The sequence below is a fragment of the Oncorhynchus kisutch genome, linkage group LG6 (assembly GCF_002021735.2).
Source record: "Oncorhynchus kisutch isolate 150728-3 linkage group LG6, Okis_V2, whole genome shotgun sequence".
In the NCBI taxonomy this organism is placed as follows: Eukaryota; Metazoa; Chordata; class Actinopteri; order Salmoniformes; family Salmonidae; genus Oncorhynchus; species Oncorhynchus kisutch.
The window spans coordinates 9,026,164-9,046,331 of NC_034179.2; the positions used below are offsets into that span (position 1 = coordinate 9,026,164).

General features: G+C 44.1%; 1 protein-coding gene across 3 annotated transcripts in view; it reads right to left on the reverse strand.

The window, feature by feature from the left end:
- Positions 1-20,168, reverse strand: part of ptpn13 (protein tyrosine phosphatase non-receptor type 13) — a 149,284-nt gene that overhangs the window by 67,745 nt on the left and 61,371 nt on the right. For all 3 annotated transcript variants that reach the window (XM_031826089.1, XM_031826088.1, XM_031826087.1), the window contains exon 8: positions 922-1,014. In XM_031826089.1, the coding sequence (XP_031681949.1) occupies positions 922-1,014 (93 nt within the window). The remainder of the gene's footprint in view (positions 1-921; positions 1,015-20,168) is intronic.

A 20,168-nucleotide genomic window follows, 5' to 3' on the forward strand; every position in this document is an offset into this window, starting at 1 on the left:
CTAAACAGAGAACATCCCTGGTCATCTCTACTGCCTCTGATCTGGAGTACTCACTAAACAGAGAACATCCCTGGTCATCCCTACTGCCTCTGATCTGGTGGACTCACTAAACAGAGAACATCCCTGGTCATCCCTACTGCCTCTGATCTGGTGGACTCACTAAACAGAGAACATCCCTGGTCATCCCTACTGCCTCTGATCTGGTGGACTCACTAAACAGAGAACATCCCTGGTCATCCCTACTGCCTCTGATCTGGTGGACTCACTAAACAGAGAACATCCCTGGTCATCTCTACTGCCTCTGATCTGGTGGACTCACTAAACAGAGAACATCCCTGGTCATCTCTACTGCCTCTGATCTGGCAGACTCACTAAACAGAGAACATCCCTACTGCCTCTGATCTGGAGGACTCACTAAACAGAGAACATCCCTGGTCATCCCTACTGCCTCTGATCTGGCAGACTCACTAAACACACATGCTTAGTTTGTGAATGATGTTGGAGTGTGCCCTTGGCTATCTGTAAATTTAAAAAACACGAACAATTGTACCATCTGGTTTCCTTAATATAAGGGATTTGAAATAATTTACTTTTTATTTAACATTTTCATTACATTTTCATTTCATTTAGATACTTAAGCCTATTTAAAACCAAATACTTTTAGACTTTTACTGAAGTAGTATTTTACTGGGTGATTTTCACTTGAGTCATCTTTACTTTCACTCAAGTATAACAATTGTGTACTTTTTCCACCACTGGTGAATAATCAGCTCTGGCTTCAAGACACATGACTCATAACGAATCTACATTCAACGACACATCTTCCTCTTTCGCTGTGGAATTTGAAACACCTTGCGTGTAACGAACATGCAGTGTTTATATTTTAAAGTTTAGAAAGGACTGGCTTGAATGATATGCTACCTTGTCTGTAGTCGGTGTCGGAGGATGCTACAGAGGGGCTCTCACTGGACGAGCTGTAGTCACTGTGGTACCTCCGATGGGAGTGGAGAGGATCTGAAAGATACACATTAAAATCAAGAGTTATTATATTGGATCTCTATGCTCTGAAAGACATTTACTCAGACAGTAGAGAAGCTGCTGTGTGTCAAATAGACAGAGTGTGTAAAACATTAGGAACAGCTGCTCTTTCCATGAGAGACTGATGACCAGGTGAAAGCTATGATCCCTTATTGATGTCACTTTTTATATTCACTTCAAATCAGTGTAAACAAAGAGAAGGATTAAAGAAGGATTTTTAAGCCTTGAGACAATTGGAGACATGGATTGTGTATGTGTGCCATTCAGAGGGTGAATGGGCAAGACAAAATATTTAAATGGGGCAAGCCGAAAGTGCCTCTGAACGGTGTATGGTCGTAGGTGCCAGGCGCACCAGTTTGAGTGGGTCAAGAACTGCAAAGCTGCTGAGTCTTTCATGCTCAACAGTTTCCAGTGTATCAAGAATGGTCCACGACCCAAAGGACATCCAGCCAATTTGACACAACTGTGGGAAGCACTGGAGTCAATTTGCTTCCCAATAGAACGTTTGAGAACTTGTAGAGTCCATGCCCTGACGAATTAAGGCTGTTTTGAGGGCAAAAAATAGGGTGCAACTCAATATTAGGGAGGTGTTCCTAATGTTTTGTACAAGCAGCGAATTTTCATGAGAGAACAGTCACTGCATCATAGTCACGTTTTGCTTTCACAGCTCCAACACATCCGTAGACACAGCATCACTGTGAGTTGTGGCTATAAAATCATGCAAAGTAGGTTTTTCATTTTGACACAAAATATGGCTTCTTGGCTCAAACTAGTTTTTCTATGTCCCAACCAAATACATTGAAATAAATTCATTTTAAGAGGATTTGACTGACTAGCAGCGAAGACGGTCTAACTCAGGGGAAACGGAGTCCACACGTGGTAGTGAGACTGAGGCGGTGTCACAAATGCCACCCTATTCTCTATATGGGCTCTGGTTAAAAGTAGTACACTATATAGGGACTAGGGTTCCATAGGGCTCTGGTCTAAAGTAGTGCACTATATAGGGACTAGGGTTCCATAGGGCTCTGCACTAAATAGGGAACCATAGGGTTCTGGTCTAAAGTAGTGCACTATATAGGGACTAGGGTTCCATAGGGCTCTGCACTAAATAGGAAACCATAGGGCTATGGTCTAAAGTAGTGCACTATATAGGGACTAGGGTTCCATAGAGCTCTGGTCTAAAGTAGTGCACTATATAGGGACTAGGGTTCCATAGAGCTCTGGTCAAAAGTAGTGCTTTATATAGGGAATAGGGTTCCATAGGGCTCTGGTCTAAAGTAGTGCTCTATATAGGGAATAGGGTTCCATAGGGCTCTGGTCTAAAGTAGTGCTCTATATAGGGAATAGGGTTCCATAGAGCTCTGGTCTAAAGTAGTGCTTTATATAGGGAATAGGGTTCCATAGGGCTCTGGTCTAAACTAGTGCTCTATATAGGGAATAGGGTTCCATAGGACTCTGGTCTAAAGTAGTGCTCTATATAGGGAATAGGGTTCCATAGGACTCTGGTCTAAAGTAGTGCTCTATATAGGGAATAGGGTTCCATCTGGGACACAGCCTGAGAACTCAGAGCAGCAGTACCTTTCCAACTGCTGGGGGAATTTGATTCTCTAAAATCGTTTGTGAACAAACACATTAAACCAGTTGGAGACAACAGTAAGAAAAAACAAATAACTCATACCAGGAAAGTAAACAAATATGGAAAGATGTCATGAAAAGTCCCTATAATCAGATAGAAAATATCATAAATAATAGGTGAAGATAGCTAGCTTGACACTGCAAAGTGTTGTGAATATTCCTCTAGTCTTAACAGCCTCGGGCAGGGAAAGAGGCAGGGCTGTGTGAGAGGAGCGCTGACTAGATGGAATAGCGGCAGGGCTGGCTTTGTGACAGGCGAGCTGACAAAATGGATTAAAGACAGGCGGGGCTGTGTGACAGGATAGCTGACTAGATGGATTAGAGGCAGGGTTGGCTGGCTGAGTGAGTGAGAGATCTGACTAGATGGATTAGAGGCAGGGATGACTGGCTGTGTGAGAGAGATCTGACTAGATGGATTAGAGGCAGGATTGGCTGGCTGAGTGAGTGAGAGATCTGACTAGATGGATTAGAGGCAGGGATGACTGGCTGTGTGAGTGAGAGATCTGACTAGATGGATTAGAGGCAGGATTGGCTGGCTGAGTGAGAGATCTGACTAGATGGATTAGAGGCAGGGTTGACTGGCTGTGTGAGAGGAGATCTGACTAGATGGATTAGAGGCAGGGATGACTGGCTGAGTGAGTGAGAGATCTGACTAGATGGATTAGAGGCAGGATTGACTGACTAGATGGATTAGAGGCAGGGATGACTGGCTGTGTGAGTGAGAGATCTGACTAGATGGATTAGAGGCAGGGTTGACTGGCTGTGTGAGAGGAGATGACTAGATGGATTAGAGGCAGGGTTGACTGACTAGATGGATTAGAGGCAGGGATGACTGGCTGTGTGAGAGGAGATCTGACTAGATGGATTAGAGGCAGGGTTGACTGACTAGATGGATTAGAGGCAGGGATGACTGGCTGTGTGAGAGGAGATCTGACTAGATGGATTAGAGGCAGGGTTGACTGACTAGATGGATTAGAGGCAGGGATGACTGGCTGTGTGAGAGGAGATCTGACTAGATGGATTAGAGGCAGGGTTGACTGACTAGATAGATTAGAGGCAGGGATGACTGGCTGTGTGAGAGGAGGAGATCTGACTAGATGGATTAGAGGCAGGGTTGACTGACTAGATGGATTAGAGGCAGGGTTGACTGACTAGATGGATTAGAGACAGGGATGACTGGCTGTGTGAGAGGAGATCTGACTAGATGGATTAGAGGCAGGGTTGACTGACTAGATGGATTAGAGGCAGGGATGACTGACTAGATGGATTAGAGGCAGGGATGACTGGCTGTGTGAGAGGACATCTGACTAAACTCCATGGGTGAGTCAGAACTCTTCAACTGAGACCATGCTAAAATATCAATCATTGGTGAGTCCAGTGCCATATTTTCCATTTGTGCCGAAATCAAAATGAAAGAAAAGTGATCTTCATCAGGCTTACGGGTGTCAGAGGTTTTGTTGAAGTGCTGTCTTTAACGTTAATGGAGTCTTTGGTGCATCAATGCACAACCACAAGTTTAAAACGCATTCTGTCATTCTAAAATGCGGACTGCGATATATTTGAACATTACTATTTTATAAAACACAAATAAACATTTGATTAATAAAATATGTAACCTCTTGAGTGGTACACTACAAAGCAGGTTCAATGAGTTAGCCATCCAACTTTGATAAAGAACCAGAAATCACCATTAGCTTTCTTAATCAATCAGAAAAACAAACTTAGATGTGTTTTTGGCTGAGTCAATTAGACCACGCACAGTTCAAGCTTATCCTTTTAAAAAATATATTTAAAAAAATCTGAATATTTAGGTAAGTTAGCGAGCTAAGTCATTGAACCTGCTTTGTAGTATACCTCTCTACTGTGGTAAAACCCATGACGTCAGTCCAACATACCTTCAAGTGTTTCCAAAACCAGAAAGTCCTGCTCACTCCATGCCACTGCACATACTTTAAAAACAGCATTCTTCAGAGATTTCTCATGTAGGCGTACGGTTAAAAAATAAGACTTCTCAGTACAGTAGGTTTCTGGCCTATTTGGTGTCTTACGTAAACAATGAGCAGAGCAGAATGGTAAGACACTTAAAGCAACAGGGATATCGATGCTGAGTGAGTAGGCCACGATTGACCGGTTCACCTATTGTCAAAAAAATAGTTCCTCAGATCCTTCCACTGCGACTCCAGATCTCAGAGAATAAAGCGGATTCACACTGACCCTGACTAACGTCTGTCCCATTGGGAATAAAGATGATTAAGTAAGTAAAAGTAGTAAATAAATCTGACATCGGCTGTGAAGACCTTACTAAATGCTACAGGGAGGGGTGGTAATGGTTTTTTAGTAGACCTTGTAAGCCAAGTATATTTCCATCATGTGTGCGTGTGTGTGTGTGTGTGTGTGTGTGTGTGCGTGTCTATGTATGTGTGTGTGTGTGTGTGTGTGTGTGTCTATGTGTGTGTGTGTGTGTGTCTATGTGTGTCTATGTGTGTGTGTGTGTGTGTCTATGTGTGTGTGTGTGTGTGTCTATGTGTGTGTGTGTGTGTCTATGTGTGTGTGTGTGTGTCTATGTGTGTGTGTGTGTGTGTGTCTATGTGTGTCTGTGTGTGTGTCTGTCTGTCTGTGTGTGTGTGTCTGTCTGTGTGTGTGTGTGTACTGTTGTAGACCCGGATAACCCACGTCTCCAACAGTACCAACCCACCAACCCACGTCTCCAACAGCACCAACCCACGTCTCCAACAGCACCAACCCACGTCTCCAACAGTACCAACCCACCAACCCACGTCTACAACAGCACCAACCCACGTCTACAACAGCACCAACCCACGTCTACAACAGCACCAACCCACGTCTACAACAGCACCAACCCACGTCTACAACAGCACCAACCCACGTCTACAACAGCACCAACCCACGTCTACAACAGCACCAACCCACGTCTACAACAGCACCAACCCACGTCTACAACAGCACCAACCCACGTCTACAACAGCACCAACCCACGTCTACAACAGCACCAACCCACGTCTACAACAGCACCAACCCACGTCTACAACAGCACCAACCCACGTCTACAACAGCACCAACCCACGTCTACAACAGCACCAACCCACGTCTACAACAGCACCAACCCACGTCTACAACAGCACCAACCCACGTCTACAACAGCACCAACCCACGTCTACAACAGCACCAACCCACGTCTACAACAGCACCAACCCACGTCTACAACAGCACCAACCCACGTCTACAACAGCACCAACCCACGTCTACAACAGCACCAACCCACGTCTACAACAGCACCAACCCACGTCTCCAACAGCACCAACCCACTTCTCCAACAATACCAACCCACGTCTCCAACAGTACCAACCCACGTCTACAACAGTACCAACCCACGTCTACAACAGTACCAACCCACGTCTACAACAGTACCAACCCACGTCTACAACAGTACCAACTCACGTCTACAACAGTACCAACTCACGTCTACAACAGTACCAACCCACCAACACACGTCTACAACAGTACCAACACGTCTGACCCCATCCTGTGTAACATGACTTCTTTTTTTCCGGTCCTCCTTCCGGCCCCGTTGTTCCACCAACCCTGATAAGGTTCAGTGCCGTGACCACTCTCTTAATGGGACCATTAGTAGTGTCCGTCACGTCGATGAAGAGATGTTGTATCATAACACTCAGGTCTAACGCAGGTTGTGAAAGTGCCGTCCATCTAAATACACCGGTGTACATGTTTTAGTTATTTAAAACCCATTCACTAGGACCTCTGTTCTGAGAGCTGGGGGGCCATTTGAAAAGCTTTGCCATACGTACATACATACATGTTCAGTTCAGACGCTATACACTCGTCACCCTGTTTACCTCCCATTCAGCTGACTTTCCTGGTCTAAACTAAAGCAAAACGTGCATTTACTTGATCTCAGCGATCTGCCTTGATAAGTCTGTGTGGTAACTTGGCCCCGCCCCGCCCGGGGGTAACATGGCCCCGCCCCGCCCGGGGGTAACATGGCCCAGCACTATCTAACTATAAAGAGAGGGTGTGGACAGTGGTTTAAAGGCATGGCCTCCTGATAATGATTTTTGAATGGGAGCTCTATTACATTTAACCAACCATTAACCTTTAATTTAATTCAGACAATTTTTTTTTGACTAAATCAATCTGTTTTCCCCATTAGACTAACAGCTCTACTGAGAGAGAGGAGCAGACCAGCAGTAAAGGTGACATGATTCTTCACGCAGTCAGAGTAGCCAGAAACACTCCCAGAGGACAAGACACACATCTGTATTCTACACCGGTGCTTCCTGTTGCCTCCTCTCACACAGTCTGCTGTCAACAAATCAAAACAGAGCCACTGACTCTTCTCTGGGACAGAAACGGTAACGTGGTAAAGCCATCCAGACCTGTACTGCCTTAGCCATCGTCACACAGGCTGTGGGAGGGTGGCAGTCAAGGCCAAGACAGAGGATAAAGAGCCGAGGAGGGCCAGGCTCAAACACACAGACACACCCACAGCTAATCTGGAATGAACATCTCAGCACATTCCCCACGCCAACACACTCCGCAGAGGGAAGGGAGGAAGGAGAACAGGGCAGAGTGGGAAAGAGAGACAGTGTGTGTGTGTATTTGGGAAGATGAATAGTTTACTTTGAAGATCTAATCCTCCCAGTGAATCATTTGATAATTGATTCATTAATGTTTTGTCTTTATTTTATAACTGTTTGGATTTTCTGCTTCCAAGGCAATAATCACCAACACACACTAGTGGAGAGAGAAGAAAAGCCCCACTATGTTTATCTGAGTCACACTCTAGTGGAGAGAGAAGGAAAGGCCCCACTATGTTTATCTGAGTCACACTAGGGGAGAGAGAAGGAAAGGCCCCACTATGTTTATCTAAGTCACACTAGTGGAGAGAAAAGGAAAGGCCCCACTATGTTTATCTGAGTCACACTAGGGGAGAGAGAAGGAAAGGCCCCACTATGTTTATCTGAGTCACACTAGGGGAGAGAGAAGGAAAGGCCCCACTATGTTTATCTAAGTCACACTAGTGGAGAGAAAAGGAAAGGCCCCACTATGTTTATCTGAGTCACACTAGGGGAGAGAGAAGGAAAGGCCCCACTATGTTTATCTGAGTCACACTAGGGGAGAGAGAAGGAAAGGCCCCACTGTGTTTATCTGAGTCACACTCTAGTGGAGAGAGAAAGCCCCACTGTTTATCTAAGTCACACTAGTGGAGAGAGAAAGCCCCACTATGTTTATCTAAGTCACACTAGTGGAGAGAGAAAGCCCCACTATGTTTATCTAAGTCACACTAGTGGAGAGAGAAAGCCCCACTATGTTTATCTAAGTCACACTAGTGGAGAGAGAAGGAAAGGCCCCACTATGTTTATCTGAGTCACACTCTAGTGGAGAGAGAAAGCCCCACTATGTTCATCTAAGTCACACTAGTGGAGAGAGAAGGAAAGGCCCCACTATGTTTATCTGAGTCACACTAGTGGAGAGAGAAAGCCCCACTATGTTTATCTAAGTCACACTAGGGGAGAGAGAAGGAAAGGCCAAACTATGTTTATGTAAGTCACACTAGGGGAGAGAGAAAGAAAGGCCCCACTATGTTCATCTAAGTCACACTAGTGGAGAGAGAAAGAAAGGCCCCACTATGTTTATCTGAGTCACACTAGTGGAGAGAGAAGGAAAGGCCTCACTATGTTTTCTGAGTCACACTAGTGGAGAGAGAATGCCCCACTATGTTTTCTGAGTCACACTAGTGGAGAGAGAAAGCCCCACTATGTTTATCTAAGTCACACTAGGGGAGAGAGAAAGCCCCACTATGTTTATCTAAGTCACACTAGTGGAGAGAGAAAGCCCCACTATGTTTATCTAAGTCACACTAGGGGAGAGAGAAAGCCCCACTATGTTTATCTAAGTCACACTAGTGGAGAGAGAAGGAAAGGCCCCACTGTGTTTATCTAAGTCACACTAGGGGAGAGAGAAAGCCCCACTATGTTTATCTAAGTCACACTAGTGGAGAGAGAAGGAAAGGCCCCACTGTGTTTATCTAAGTCACACTAGGGGAGAGAGAAAGCCCCACTATGTTTATCTAAGTCACACTAGTGGAGAGAGAAGGAAAGGCCCCACTATGTTTATCTGAGTCACACTCTAGTGGAGAGAGAAAGCCCCACTATGTTCATCTAAGTCACACTAGTGGAGAGAGAAGGAAAGGCCCCACTATGTTTATCTGAGTCACACTCTAGTGGAGAGAGAAAGCCCCACTATGTTTATCTAAGTCACACTAGTGGAGAGAGAAAGCCCCACTATGTTTATCTAAGTCACACTAGTGGAGAGAGAAGGAAAGGCCCCACTATGTTTATCTGAGTCACACTAGTTGAGAGAAGGAAAGGCCCCACTATGTTTATCTGAGTCACTAGGGAAGAAACACTAGGGAAATTCCACTGCAATTTGTGGCATAAATTTTATCGACACAAAAAGATTCCAGTGTTTCCATCAGAGTGGTAGTGATTTAAATATATGGTATGACTTTATTCATTATAACTGGCTGTTTTTCCTTTCAAGCCTGTCAGTCAAGCCAGACTGATTCAACACTCTGAACACTCTTAGAGCCTCTTCACACGAACTACACCTTTCCTAAATAACCGTCTGCTAAACATATTACTCAAATGTAAACTAGCGGACTTGCTACGTCTCAACCAGTACCTCCAGAGGTAGTGCTCGATACCCACGCTGATAGTTGCCCCCCCCCCCCCCGAAGCACGGCGGTGTAAACAGAATTGTCTTAGTAAGCCAACATTGCTACATAATAAATGGTAATAGTAGAGCCATGTTTTTGAAACAGCTGAATGTATAGACTTTCCGCTGTTTGTACCTGAAATTGCAGTAACAGCCTGTTACATTCTGAAATTGTAGCAGTCGCATCTGGTTGCACTGAGCCACGTAAAACTATGGAAGCAAAAGTGGTGGTTGGGGGGTTGTTTTCCTGGGGCCCCAGAGTTGAGGTAGTAGGTTGACCTAACCAACTGTGGTTGTAGCGTATAATGTAGTAATACATCTGCTGTAAATGTTTAAAAAAATATATATATTTATATATTTTTTTTTTTTTACGATTTTATAAATGGGCTGATGGAACCAGATTACTTTTCTAAAAATGATCATACGGTTTACAAATAAATAAAAAACTCCTGGCCCTAGGGACTATGAAAACAAACCCTTTACACAGAAAGAGACAACAGCGATTGGACAAAAACTAAAACCGGGCTGAACTGGCTGTATGCAGGGTTGCATCGTGAAGGCCTTTGCATCTGTAATTTAAAAAAATACTCACAGTATTTCATCACTATTGCATTGATTGATTCATTCCAGTCAATCATCTTGGATTAAAAAGAAGTAGGTAGCCTAACCACCTGAAGCTTGAATATAAACCAAATTTGACCATTCACATTCTCAGAACACAAAAAAAATGGGCCTATTTTAGGCTATTAAATACATAGCTTTCCCCTGGACCAGATTGGATCTAGGCTTCCTGCACCTGTGGTTGTCGTCAGTAGGCTGCTCTAGGCTACCTGTGGTTGTCGTCAGCTCTAGGCTACCTGTGGTTGTCGTCAGCTCTAGGCTACCTGTGGTTGTCGTCAGCTCTAGGCTACCTGTGGTTGTCGTCAGCTCTAGGCTACCTGTGGTTGTCGTCAGCTCTAGGCTACCTGTGGTTGTCGTCAGCTCTAGGCTACCTGTGGTTGTCGTCAGCTCTAGGCTACCTGTGGTTGTCGTCAGCTCTAGGCTACCTGTGGTTGTCGTCAGCTCTAGGCTACCTGTGGTTGTCGTCAGCTCTAGGCTACCTGTGGTTGTCGTCAGCTCTAGGCTACCTGTGGTTGTCGTCAGCTCTAGGCTACCTGTGGTTGTCGTCAGCTCTAGGCTACCTGTGGTTGTCGTCAGCTCTAGGCTACCTGTGGTTGTCGTCAGCTCTAGGCTACCTGTGGTTGTCGTCAGCTCTAGGCTACCTGTGGTTGTCGTCAGCTCTAGGCTACCTGTGGTTGTCGTCAGCTCTAGGCTACCTGTGGTTGTCGTCAGCTCTAGGCTACCTGTGGTTGTCGTCAGCTCTAGGCTACCTGTGGTTGTCGTCAGCTCTAGGCTACCTGTGGTTGTCGTCAGCTCTAGGCTACCTGTGGTTGTCGTCAGCTCTAGGCTACCTGTGGTTGTCGTCAGCTCTAGGCTACCTGTGGTTGTCGTCAGCTCTAGGCTACCTGTGGTTGTCGTCAGCTCTAGGCTACCTGTGGTTGTCGTCAGCTCTAGGCTACCTGTGGTTGTCGTCAGTAGGCCGCTCTAGGCTACCTGTGGTTGTCGTCAGTAGGCCGCTCTAGGCTACCTGTGGTTGTCGTCAGTAGGCCGCTCTAGGCTACCTGTGGTTGTCGTCAGTAGGCCGCTCTAGGCTACCTGTGGTTGTCGTCAGTAGGCCGCTCTAGGCTACCTGTGGTTGTCGTCAGTAGGCCGCTCTAGGCTACCTGTGGTTGTCGTCAGTAGGCCGCTCTAGGCTACCTGTGGTTGTCATCAGTAGGCCGCTCTAGGCTACCTGTGGTTGTCATCAGTAGGCTGCTCTAGGCTACCTGCAGCTGTGGTTCTTATCAGTAGGCTGCTCTAGGCTACCTGTGGTTGTCATCAGTAGGCTGCTCTAGGCTACCTGCAGCTGTGGTTCTTATCAGTAGGATGCCTGCAGCTGTGGCTAATCATGATGCATTTCATTAAATGGTGGTGGTATGGGCTTCCATATAAAATAGCTAAAATCGCAGTGAATTTACTTATACCCACATTCAGTCGCAAATTGCTTTTGCCACAATTGAAGACATGCTATTACCAACTCAAAGCTTTTGTCTTGTAGCCAAAACATAATGAGTATCCTACAGATGAGAAAATACACCCTTTGTCTGCACATACAATCTTGTGAATTGTTTCGTCATTCAGTAGTGTACTATGGTTTAGAAGCAAAGTTCTACCCCCCCGATGACTCCTTGCTGTCCCCAGTCCACCTAGTTATGCTGCTGCTCCACTTTCAACTGTTCTGCCTGCGTCTATGGAACCCTGACCTGTTCACTGGACGTGCTACCTTGTCCCGGACCTGCTGTTTAGGACTCTCTCTACCGCACCTGCTGTCTCTAACTGAATGATCATCTATGAAAAGCCAACTGACATTTACTTCAGAGGTGCTGACCTGTTGCACACTCCTACAACCACTGATTAATAATCTGACCCTGCTGGTCTCTTCAGAGACGTTCGAAGAGGTTCAAGTCAGGGCTCTGGCTGGGCCATTCAAGGACATTCAGAGACTAGTCCTGAAGCCACTCCTGCATGGTCTTGGCTGTGTGCCTAGGGTCCTCCTGTTGAAAGGTGAACCTTCACCCCAGTCCGAGGTCCCGATTGCTCTAGAGCAGGTTTTCATCAAGGATCTCTGTACTTTACTCCGTACATATTTTCCTTGATCCTGACTATTCTCCCAGTCCCTGCTGCAGAAAGACCTTCCCACAGCATGATGCTGCCACCACCATGCTTCACTGTAGGGATGGTGCCAGGGTTCATTCAGATGTGATGCTTTGCATTTAGGCCAAAGAGTTCAATGTTGGTTTCATCAGACCAGAGAATCTTGTTTCTCATGGTCTGAGATGAGTCTTAAGGTGCTTTTTGACAAACTCCAAGCGGGCTGTCATGTGCCTTTTACTGAGGAGCGGCTTCTGTCTGGCCACTCTACCATAAAGGCCTGATTGGTGGAGCGCTGCAGAGATGGTTGTCCTTCTGGAAGGCTCTGTCAGAGTGACCATTGGGTTCTTGGTCACCTCCCTGATCAAGGCCCTCCTCTCCAGATTGCTCAGTTTGGCCGGGCGGTCAGCTCTAGGAAGAGTCTTGGAAGTACCAAACGTCTTCCATTTAAGAATGGAGGCCACTGTTCTTGGGGACCTTCAACGCTGCAGTCATTTTTTTGGTGCCATTCCCCAGAACTGTGCCTCGACAAAATCCTGTCTCGGAGCTCTACGGACAATTCCTTCGACCTCATGGTTCGTTTTTTTGCTCTGACATGCACTGTCAACTGTGGGACCTTATATAGACAGGTGTGTGCGCGCCTTTCCAAATCATGTCTAATCCATTTAATTTACCACAGGTGGACTCCAATCAAGTTGTAGAAACATCAAGGATGATCAATGGAAACCAGATGCTCCTGAGCTCAATTTTGAGTATCATAGCAAAGGGTCTGAATACTTGTGTAGATTGCTGAGGATTTTGTATTTTTATTTAATCCATTTTAGAATAAGGCTGCAACGTAACAAAATGTGGAAAAAGTCAAGGGGTCTGAGTACTTTTTGAAGGCACTGTATATTATAGAGGTCAGTCCTTTCGGAAGCCCAGATAATTTATTTAGAAATCCCATCATTGGATGGGGTTCGGTAGTTGGGTTACCCAAGGGACTCATAGGTCAGCATAGCGGTCCTAAGTTGTAAATATAGAGAAGGGGAGTTGCCCGGTAATGTGCATGTATCTTTAAAATCATGGAATGTTTTCATTACTGTCCATCATAAATCGGCAAGCGTATGGATTCCTTATTTGGACCATTGGGGGTAGATGCTAAAGGCCACACTCCAGATCGCAAGGCATTATTGTGAAATATTGGAGTACGGGCATGGGGTTTAGATTCCCAGTTATATTGTTTTGCAGTTTGGCGCCAAATAGAAATTGTGAGCATTAATAGGACCAAAGCGTAGTTTACATTGTCTATGGAATATACAGTGTCCGTGAATAACACCTCTTCCAGGGCAATAGAAGACACCATATTATACACCTCTTCCAGGGCAATAGAAGACACCATATTATATTAAGGGACATAATACCAATGAAGAACACCTCTTCCAGGGCAATAGGAGACACCATATTTCTCTTTACTCAGCCAGGGGGCTGAAGAATCATGTCTAAACCAATTTAGGATGAGGCGACATGCATGCCTGGAAATACAATTTAAAGTTTGGTACGTGCTAGACCTTCTACGTCTTTCACTCATAGTATGTTTTTTTTATTTTTTTTTATCCGGGATCGTTAACCTTGCCATATACATGTTGAATCCCCACTAGGAATTTTATCCCAATAGCCAAAAGGGGGAACCATGGGAAGCATTGAACTACAGAAATTCTGCCGTGGCAATGTGTACATTTTGACAATAGGTATCTGCTGGTTAAAGAAACTGGGATATTATTCCATCTAAAGAGGTCGGATTTAATTTATTTGAGCGTTCTGTTAAAGTTTCTGGCAATGGTTTTAACTGAGGAAGGAAATACATCTACTCAAGCATTTAAAATGGGAAACGATTGTGAATCCATGAGTAGAGATGGAGTCCTCCATCAGGGTCTTGAAAGGCAGTAAGATGGATTTGGTTAGATTCATTTTATAACTTGAGATGAAGCTGCATGCAACTATGATATTCAAAGCGATATATATATATATATAGACAAATGTGTCTGCATATGAGATGGAGAGATCAGTAGATTTTGGGGAAATTCGTTTTTCCTTTGATTGGTCGAATTGTCTGGGTGCGGGGTTCCAGGGATAATAAAATAGAAGTTGAAATTAGATTGCCTTGTCTGCTGCTTCTAGTGACTTGGAGATTGCCTGTTACGTCTGAGGGTATATAGCGTTTTAATTTTATTAATGAAACTGGAGCCAATTCCCATATGTTCCAAGACAGACCAGAGATATGGTCAAAAGCTTGTAACAATTCCAAAAGATTTTAATGAGATCATTCACAAGCATTTTGCTTAACCCACAAACTTCAGCCAAATGTGTATCCGAACAATAAAATTTGATAAAAGGAAAATTAGTCAATTGAAATAAATTCATTAGGCCCTAAATCTATGGATTTCACATGACCGGGAATACAGATATACGTCTGTTGGTCACAGACACCTTGAAAAAAAGGTAGGGGCATGGATCAGAAAACCAGTCAGTATCTGGTGTGACCATTTGCCTCATGCAGCACGACATCTCCTTTGCATAGAGTAGATCAGACTGTTGATTGTGGCCTGTGGAATGTTGTCCCACTCCTCTTCAATGGCTGTGCGAAGTTGCTGGATATTAGCAGTAACTGGAACACACCGTCGTACACGTCAATCCAGAGCATCCCAAAACATGCTCAATGGGTGACATGTCTGGTGAGTATGCAGGCCATGGAAGAACTGGGACATTTTCTACTTCCCAGAATTGTGTACAGATCCTTGCGACATGGGGCTGTGCATTATGATGAAACGTGATGGCAGCAGGCTGAATGGCAAGGCAATGGGCCTTAGGAGCTCATCACAGTATCTCTGTGCATTCAAATTGCTATCGATAAAATGCAATTAATGTTTGTTGTCCGTATGTTATGCCTGCCCATACCTTAACCACACCACCACGGGCACTCTGTTCACAACGTTGACGTGGGCAAACCACGAAACCATACACGATGTCTGCCATCTGCCCGGTACAGTTGAAATCGGGATTCATCCATGAAGAGCACACTTCTCCAGTGTGTCATTGGCCATCGAAGATGAGCATTTGCCCACTGAAGTCAGTTACGACACCAAAACTGCAGTCAGGTCAAGACCCTGGTGAGGATGACAAGCACGCAGATGAGCTTCTGAGATGATTTCTGACAGTTTGTGTAGAAGTTCTTTGGTTGTGCAAACCCACAGTGTCATCAGCTGTCCGGGTGGCTGTCTCAGATGATCCCGCAGGTAAAAGAAGCCGGATGTGGAGGTCCTGGCATTTACACGTAGTCTGTGGTTTTGAGGCCGGTTGGACGTACTGCCAAATTCTCTAAAATGACATTGGAGGCGGCTTATGGTATTGAAATGAACATTAAATTATCTGGTAACAGTTCTGGTGGACATTCCTGCAGTCAGCATGCCAATTGGACACTCCCACAAAACTTGAGACTTCTGTGGCATTGTGTTGTGAAAAACTGAACATTTTAGAATGGCCTTTAATTGTCCCCAGCACAAGGTGCACCTGTGTAATAATCATGCTGTTTAATCAGCTGCATGATAAGCCACACCTGTCAGGTGGCTGGATTATCTTGGCAAAGGAGAAATGCTCACAAACAGGGATGTAAACAAATTTGTGCACAACATCTGAGGGGGAAAGCTTAATGTGCATATAGAACATTTCTAGGATCTTTTCTTTCAGCTCATGAAACACGGGACCAACATATTACATGTTGCATATATATTTTTGTTCAGTATAATAAGGTGACGGGGCATCACATTGTGTTAGCTTTCTGCCATGTTTGAGAAGTCAAAGCTCTTTGGAGGAATTCTTTGGATAATTTCCCAGAGTTTTTTTTCTCTTCGTTGTCAGACCGTCTGCTCCTCCCCCATCTCCTTCCGGGCAGGCAGGCCCGTTTCCCTAGCAACTCCAGACTCCACACAGACGCAGTGTGTACACATACTGCTCCAGAGCCTGTACTGTTCTTCCTTCAGACAAGCATGGGTCAAAACTTTCACAATATCGCTCATCCACAAAATGTTCACGTTTGCTTGTATATGTCCAAACTCACCAAAAATGAAATTCGGGTATGTATATGTAAACCTTTATGAGCTGGATTGCCTGTCTTTGCAATTTGTTTATTTTCCTTTGAGCTCATTAGCATATACATACCCGAACTGGATTGCCTGTCTTTGCAATTTGTTTATTTTCCTTTGAGCTCATTAGCATATACATACCCGAATTGAACTAGCAACCTCAATAGAAATTCTCTACAAAGTGCTAATTTTGTTAGCATTCTGGTAGACGTCCAATGGGTATTTTAACGTTTTTTTGGCGACCCCTTGTGTACTAAGCCGGTAATACTGTAAATCCCAGGATGAGAGGACTGTAGGGTAATGAAAAATTGAAACGCCATCTTGTGGATTTTAGTACATTCTAAGATTTGAAGTTGGCAGTAGTAAGCATGATGGTCAGACAAGCTCATACAGTGCCTTCGAAAACTATTCAGACCCCTTGAATTTTCCCACATTTTGTTACGTTACAGCCTTACTCTAAAATGGATTCAATACAAATAAAACCCTCAGCAATTTGCACACAATACCCCATAATGGCAAAGCCAAAATAGGTTTAGACATTTTTGCAAATGTATTACAAATTTAAAAAAATGAAATACCACATTTACATATGTATTAAGACCCTTTGCTATGAAACTCTAAAAATTGAGCTCAGGTGCATCTTGTTTCCATTGATCATCCTTGAGATTTTTCTACAAGTCGGAGTCCACCTGTGGTAGATTCAATTGATTGGATATGATTTGGAAAGGCACACAAACAGGGCAAACGGGGGAGAAGGGCCTTGGTCAGGGACGGTACCAAGAACCCGACGGTCACTCTGACAACGGTCTAGAGTTCCTCTGTGGAGATGGGAGAACCATCCAGAAGGACAACCATCTCCGCAGCACTCCACCAATCTGGCCTTTATGGTAGAGTGGCCAGACGGAAGCCACTCTTCATTAAAAAAGGTCTCGACAGCCCGCATGGAGTTTGCTAAAAGAAACCTACAAACTCAGGTCTGATGAAATCAAGATTCAACTATTTGGCCTGAATGCTAAGTGTAATATCTAGAGGAAATCTGGCACCATCCCTATGGTGAAGCATGGTGGTGGCAGCATCATGCTGTGGGGATGTTCTTCAGCAGCAGGCACTGGGAGACTAGCCAGGATTGAGGCAAAAATGAACAGAGTAAAGTAGAGAGATCTCTGATGAAAACCTACTCCAGAGAGCTCAGGACCTTGGAAGGTGACCCTTTGCCCCAGTCTAACAGTGGCTTCGGGACAAGTCTCTGAATGTCCTTGAGTGGCCCCACCAGAGCCCAGGCTTAAAACCAATCAAACATCTCTGGAGAGACCTGAAAATAGCTGTGGAGCAACGCTCCCCATCCAACCTGACAGAGCTTGAGAGGATCTGCAGAGAAGAATGTGAGAAACTCCCCAAATACAGGTGTGCCAAGCTTGTAGCGTCATATCCAAGAAGGCCGGAGGCTGTAATTGCTGCCAAAAGTGCTTCAACAAAGTACTGAGTAAAGGGTCTGAATAATTACATACATTTATTTCAGTGCTTTTGTTTTATAAAATTAGCAACATTTTGGGGGATATTTTGTGTAGATTTTAGAATAAGGCTGTACCTAACAAAATATGGAAAAAGTCAAGGGGTCTAAATACTTCCAGAAGGTACTTATTAATGAAAATAAAATAGATTGTGTAGATAGTTTGAATTCAATTTGTGAGAATGACTTATGCCTGTTTGAGTAGAAAGTGTACACCTCTGCTTTAGGATTATGTGCTCAATGGGCAGTATACGCTGGAGTCTTGGTTGTGTGTGGATTGATCTCGCATGTCCAAAATGACATTCATGTCGGTAACAATAACCAAATGGAATTAAGTTCATGCTGTTCAGAGAAAAACAAATAGGATAATATGAATTTGGAGCACACACACATGAATAAAAAGGTCATTTTCTTTCCATTTTGGATACATTAAGGGAAGTGATTCTCCCTTCTTAGTCTTCGCTTTTATGTATCATTATGAATACACTTAGTTTTGTTTGGGGCTGATGAAAAAGCAGCCAGTTTGTACAAATGGTTCTTTATGCAATGTGTGTCCTTTTGGAACAGGTGTGTTTCTTGGAACATGGCTATATAAACATGGTTTCTTGCTAGGATATCAAGACAGCTGGAAGGTTTAATAGGATTATTAAGGCCTTTCAAATTCCAAGAGAGAATAGCTAGCGTTGCCATTGTTAAAAAAAATATATGTTATTAATAATATATAATTAATAATATTCTCAAAGACGTCTTGAGCGGCTTTGGCAGAAGAGAACGTGTGTGTTGTATTCTGGAAGGTGAAGAAGAGTTTTGCCAGGTGGATGAAGCCATAACTCAGATTTAGCCTACATAGCTTGGATCTCACTTCATAGTAAGTTTCCCTCTGTTTTAGCAGTCAGCACTCAGGTCTGGGTAGGTGCTGATCCTCTTCTCCACATTAGGTCAGAGCCCTCCCCGATTCCGCTGCAACGCAAACAGTTTGTCCTTTGACTTCTGTGGATTCGTACCATCATACAGCAAGACCCATTCCGGAGAGGACCCGTGTTAATTAACATCATGGCTAACCAGTTTATAGAAAAGATTGCTCATAACAGAAGTCGTGTTGCCCGTTTCCACGGCAGCTTCAAGTCCTATTATTCACACATTGAATTTAAGTGAATAACTTAAGGTGATTCTATTTTCTCTATTAAGAGATTGGCAGGGTAGCCTAGTGGTTAGAGCGTTGGACTAGTAACTGGAAGGTTGCAAGTTCGAACCCCCGAGCTGACATGGTACAAATCTGTCGTTCTGCCCCTGAACAGGCAGTTAACCCACTGTTCCTAGGCTGTCATTGAAAATAAGAATTTGTTCTTAACTGACTTGCCTAGGTAAATAAAGGTTAAAAAATTTTTTTTTTAAAGGATTTCCCCCCTTTAACTTAGCTCACGCTGTTTCCAGGTCATGGAGTTGTCTCATTGGCTGCCTTCTAGACATTCCACTTTAATTGAATAGGCATATACATTCAAAAGGGAGCATTGGGAGTGATTCATTTAGCAGTTTTAATTGCAAGTTAAGGCCAGAGGTAATCTCCTCACAAACAATCTCTCGGATACTTGTTATACAATGAATTCGCCACAACTTAATATGGTGTTTACAATCGACAATTTTTGAAAACAAGTCTGTTTATTCGTCGTCATTTTGCAAAAGAAAACCACGATAAGGCCACACGTTTCAACCCTGCGAGTTGTTTGTCATGTTTGAACGGTTTGTGCTTACTGGCTAGTGGCTACTGGGATATGTATGGTCAATTTGAGCTGCAGACAAAGAATTTCACATTTCAATTCACATGACATCCTTGCCTTTTTGTTGTGACTTGCAAAGTCGAATTCTCTTTCACCACCCCGCTCCTCAGACTCCCCTTCATATCTCCTAGTGGGAATAGGGCCTTAGGTGAGTTGGAAAACAAGCTATGAAGAAAGTCCTTGCTGTTGAATGTGTGACAGCATAGAAGCTATGGCCTTCAGCTATGTTCAAACAGAGAGGAAGAGAGGACAACTCAGATTTATTTACAGTCTGGTGGCTCCAAGGAGGAAGCAGAAGAGCCTCCCTCCCACTATAACATATGCTAACTGGATAATGATAGCTTACTAGGAGAAGAACCTCCCTCCCACTAGACCATTGGCTAACTGGATAATGATAGCTTACTAGGAGAAGAACCTCCCTCTCACTAGTCACTTTAATAATGCTACTTTAATAATGTACATATCTTACATTACTCATATATGTATATACTGTATTTTATACCATCTATTGCACCTTGCCTAAGCACACTCGGCCATCGCTCATCCATATATTTATATGTACATATTCTCGTTCACCCCTTTTAGATGTGTGTGTATATT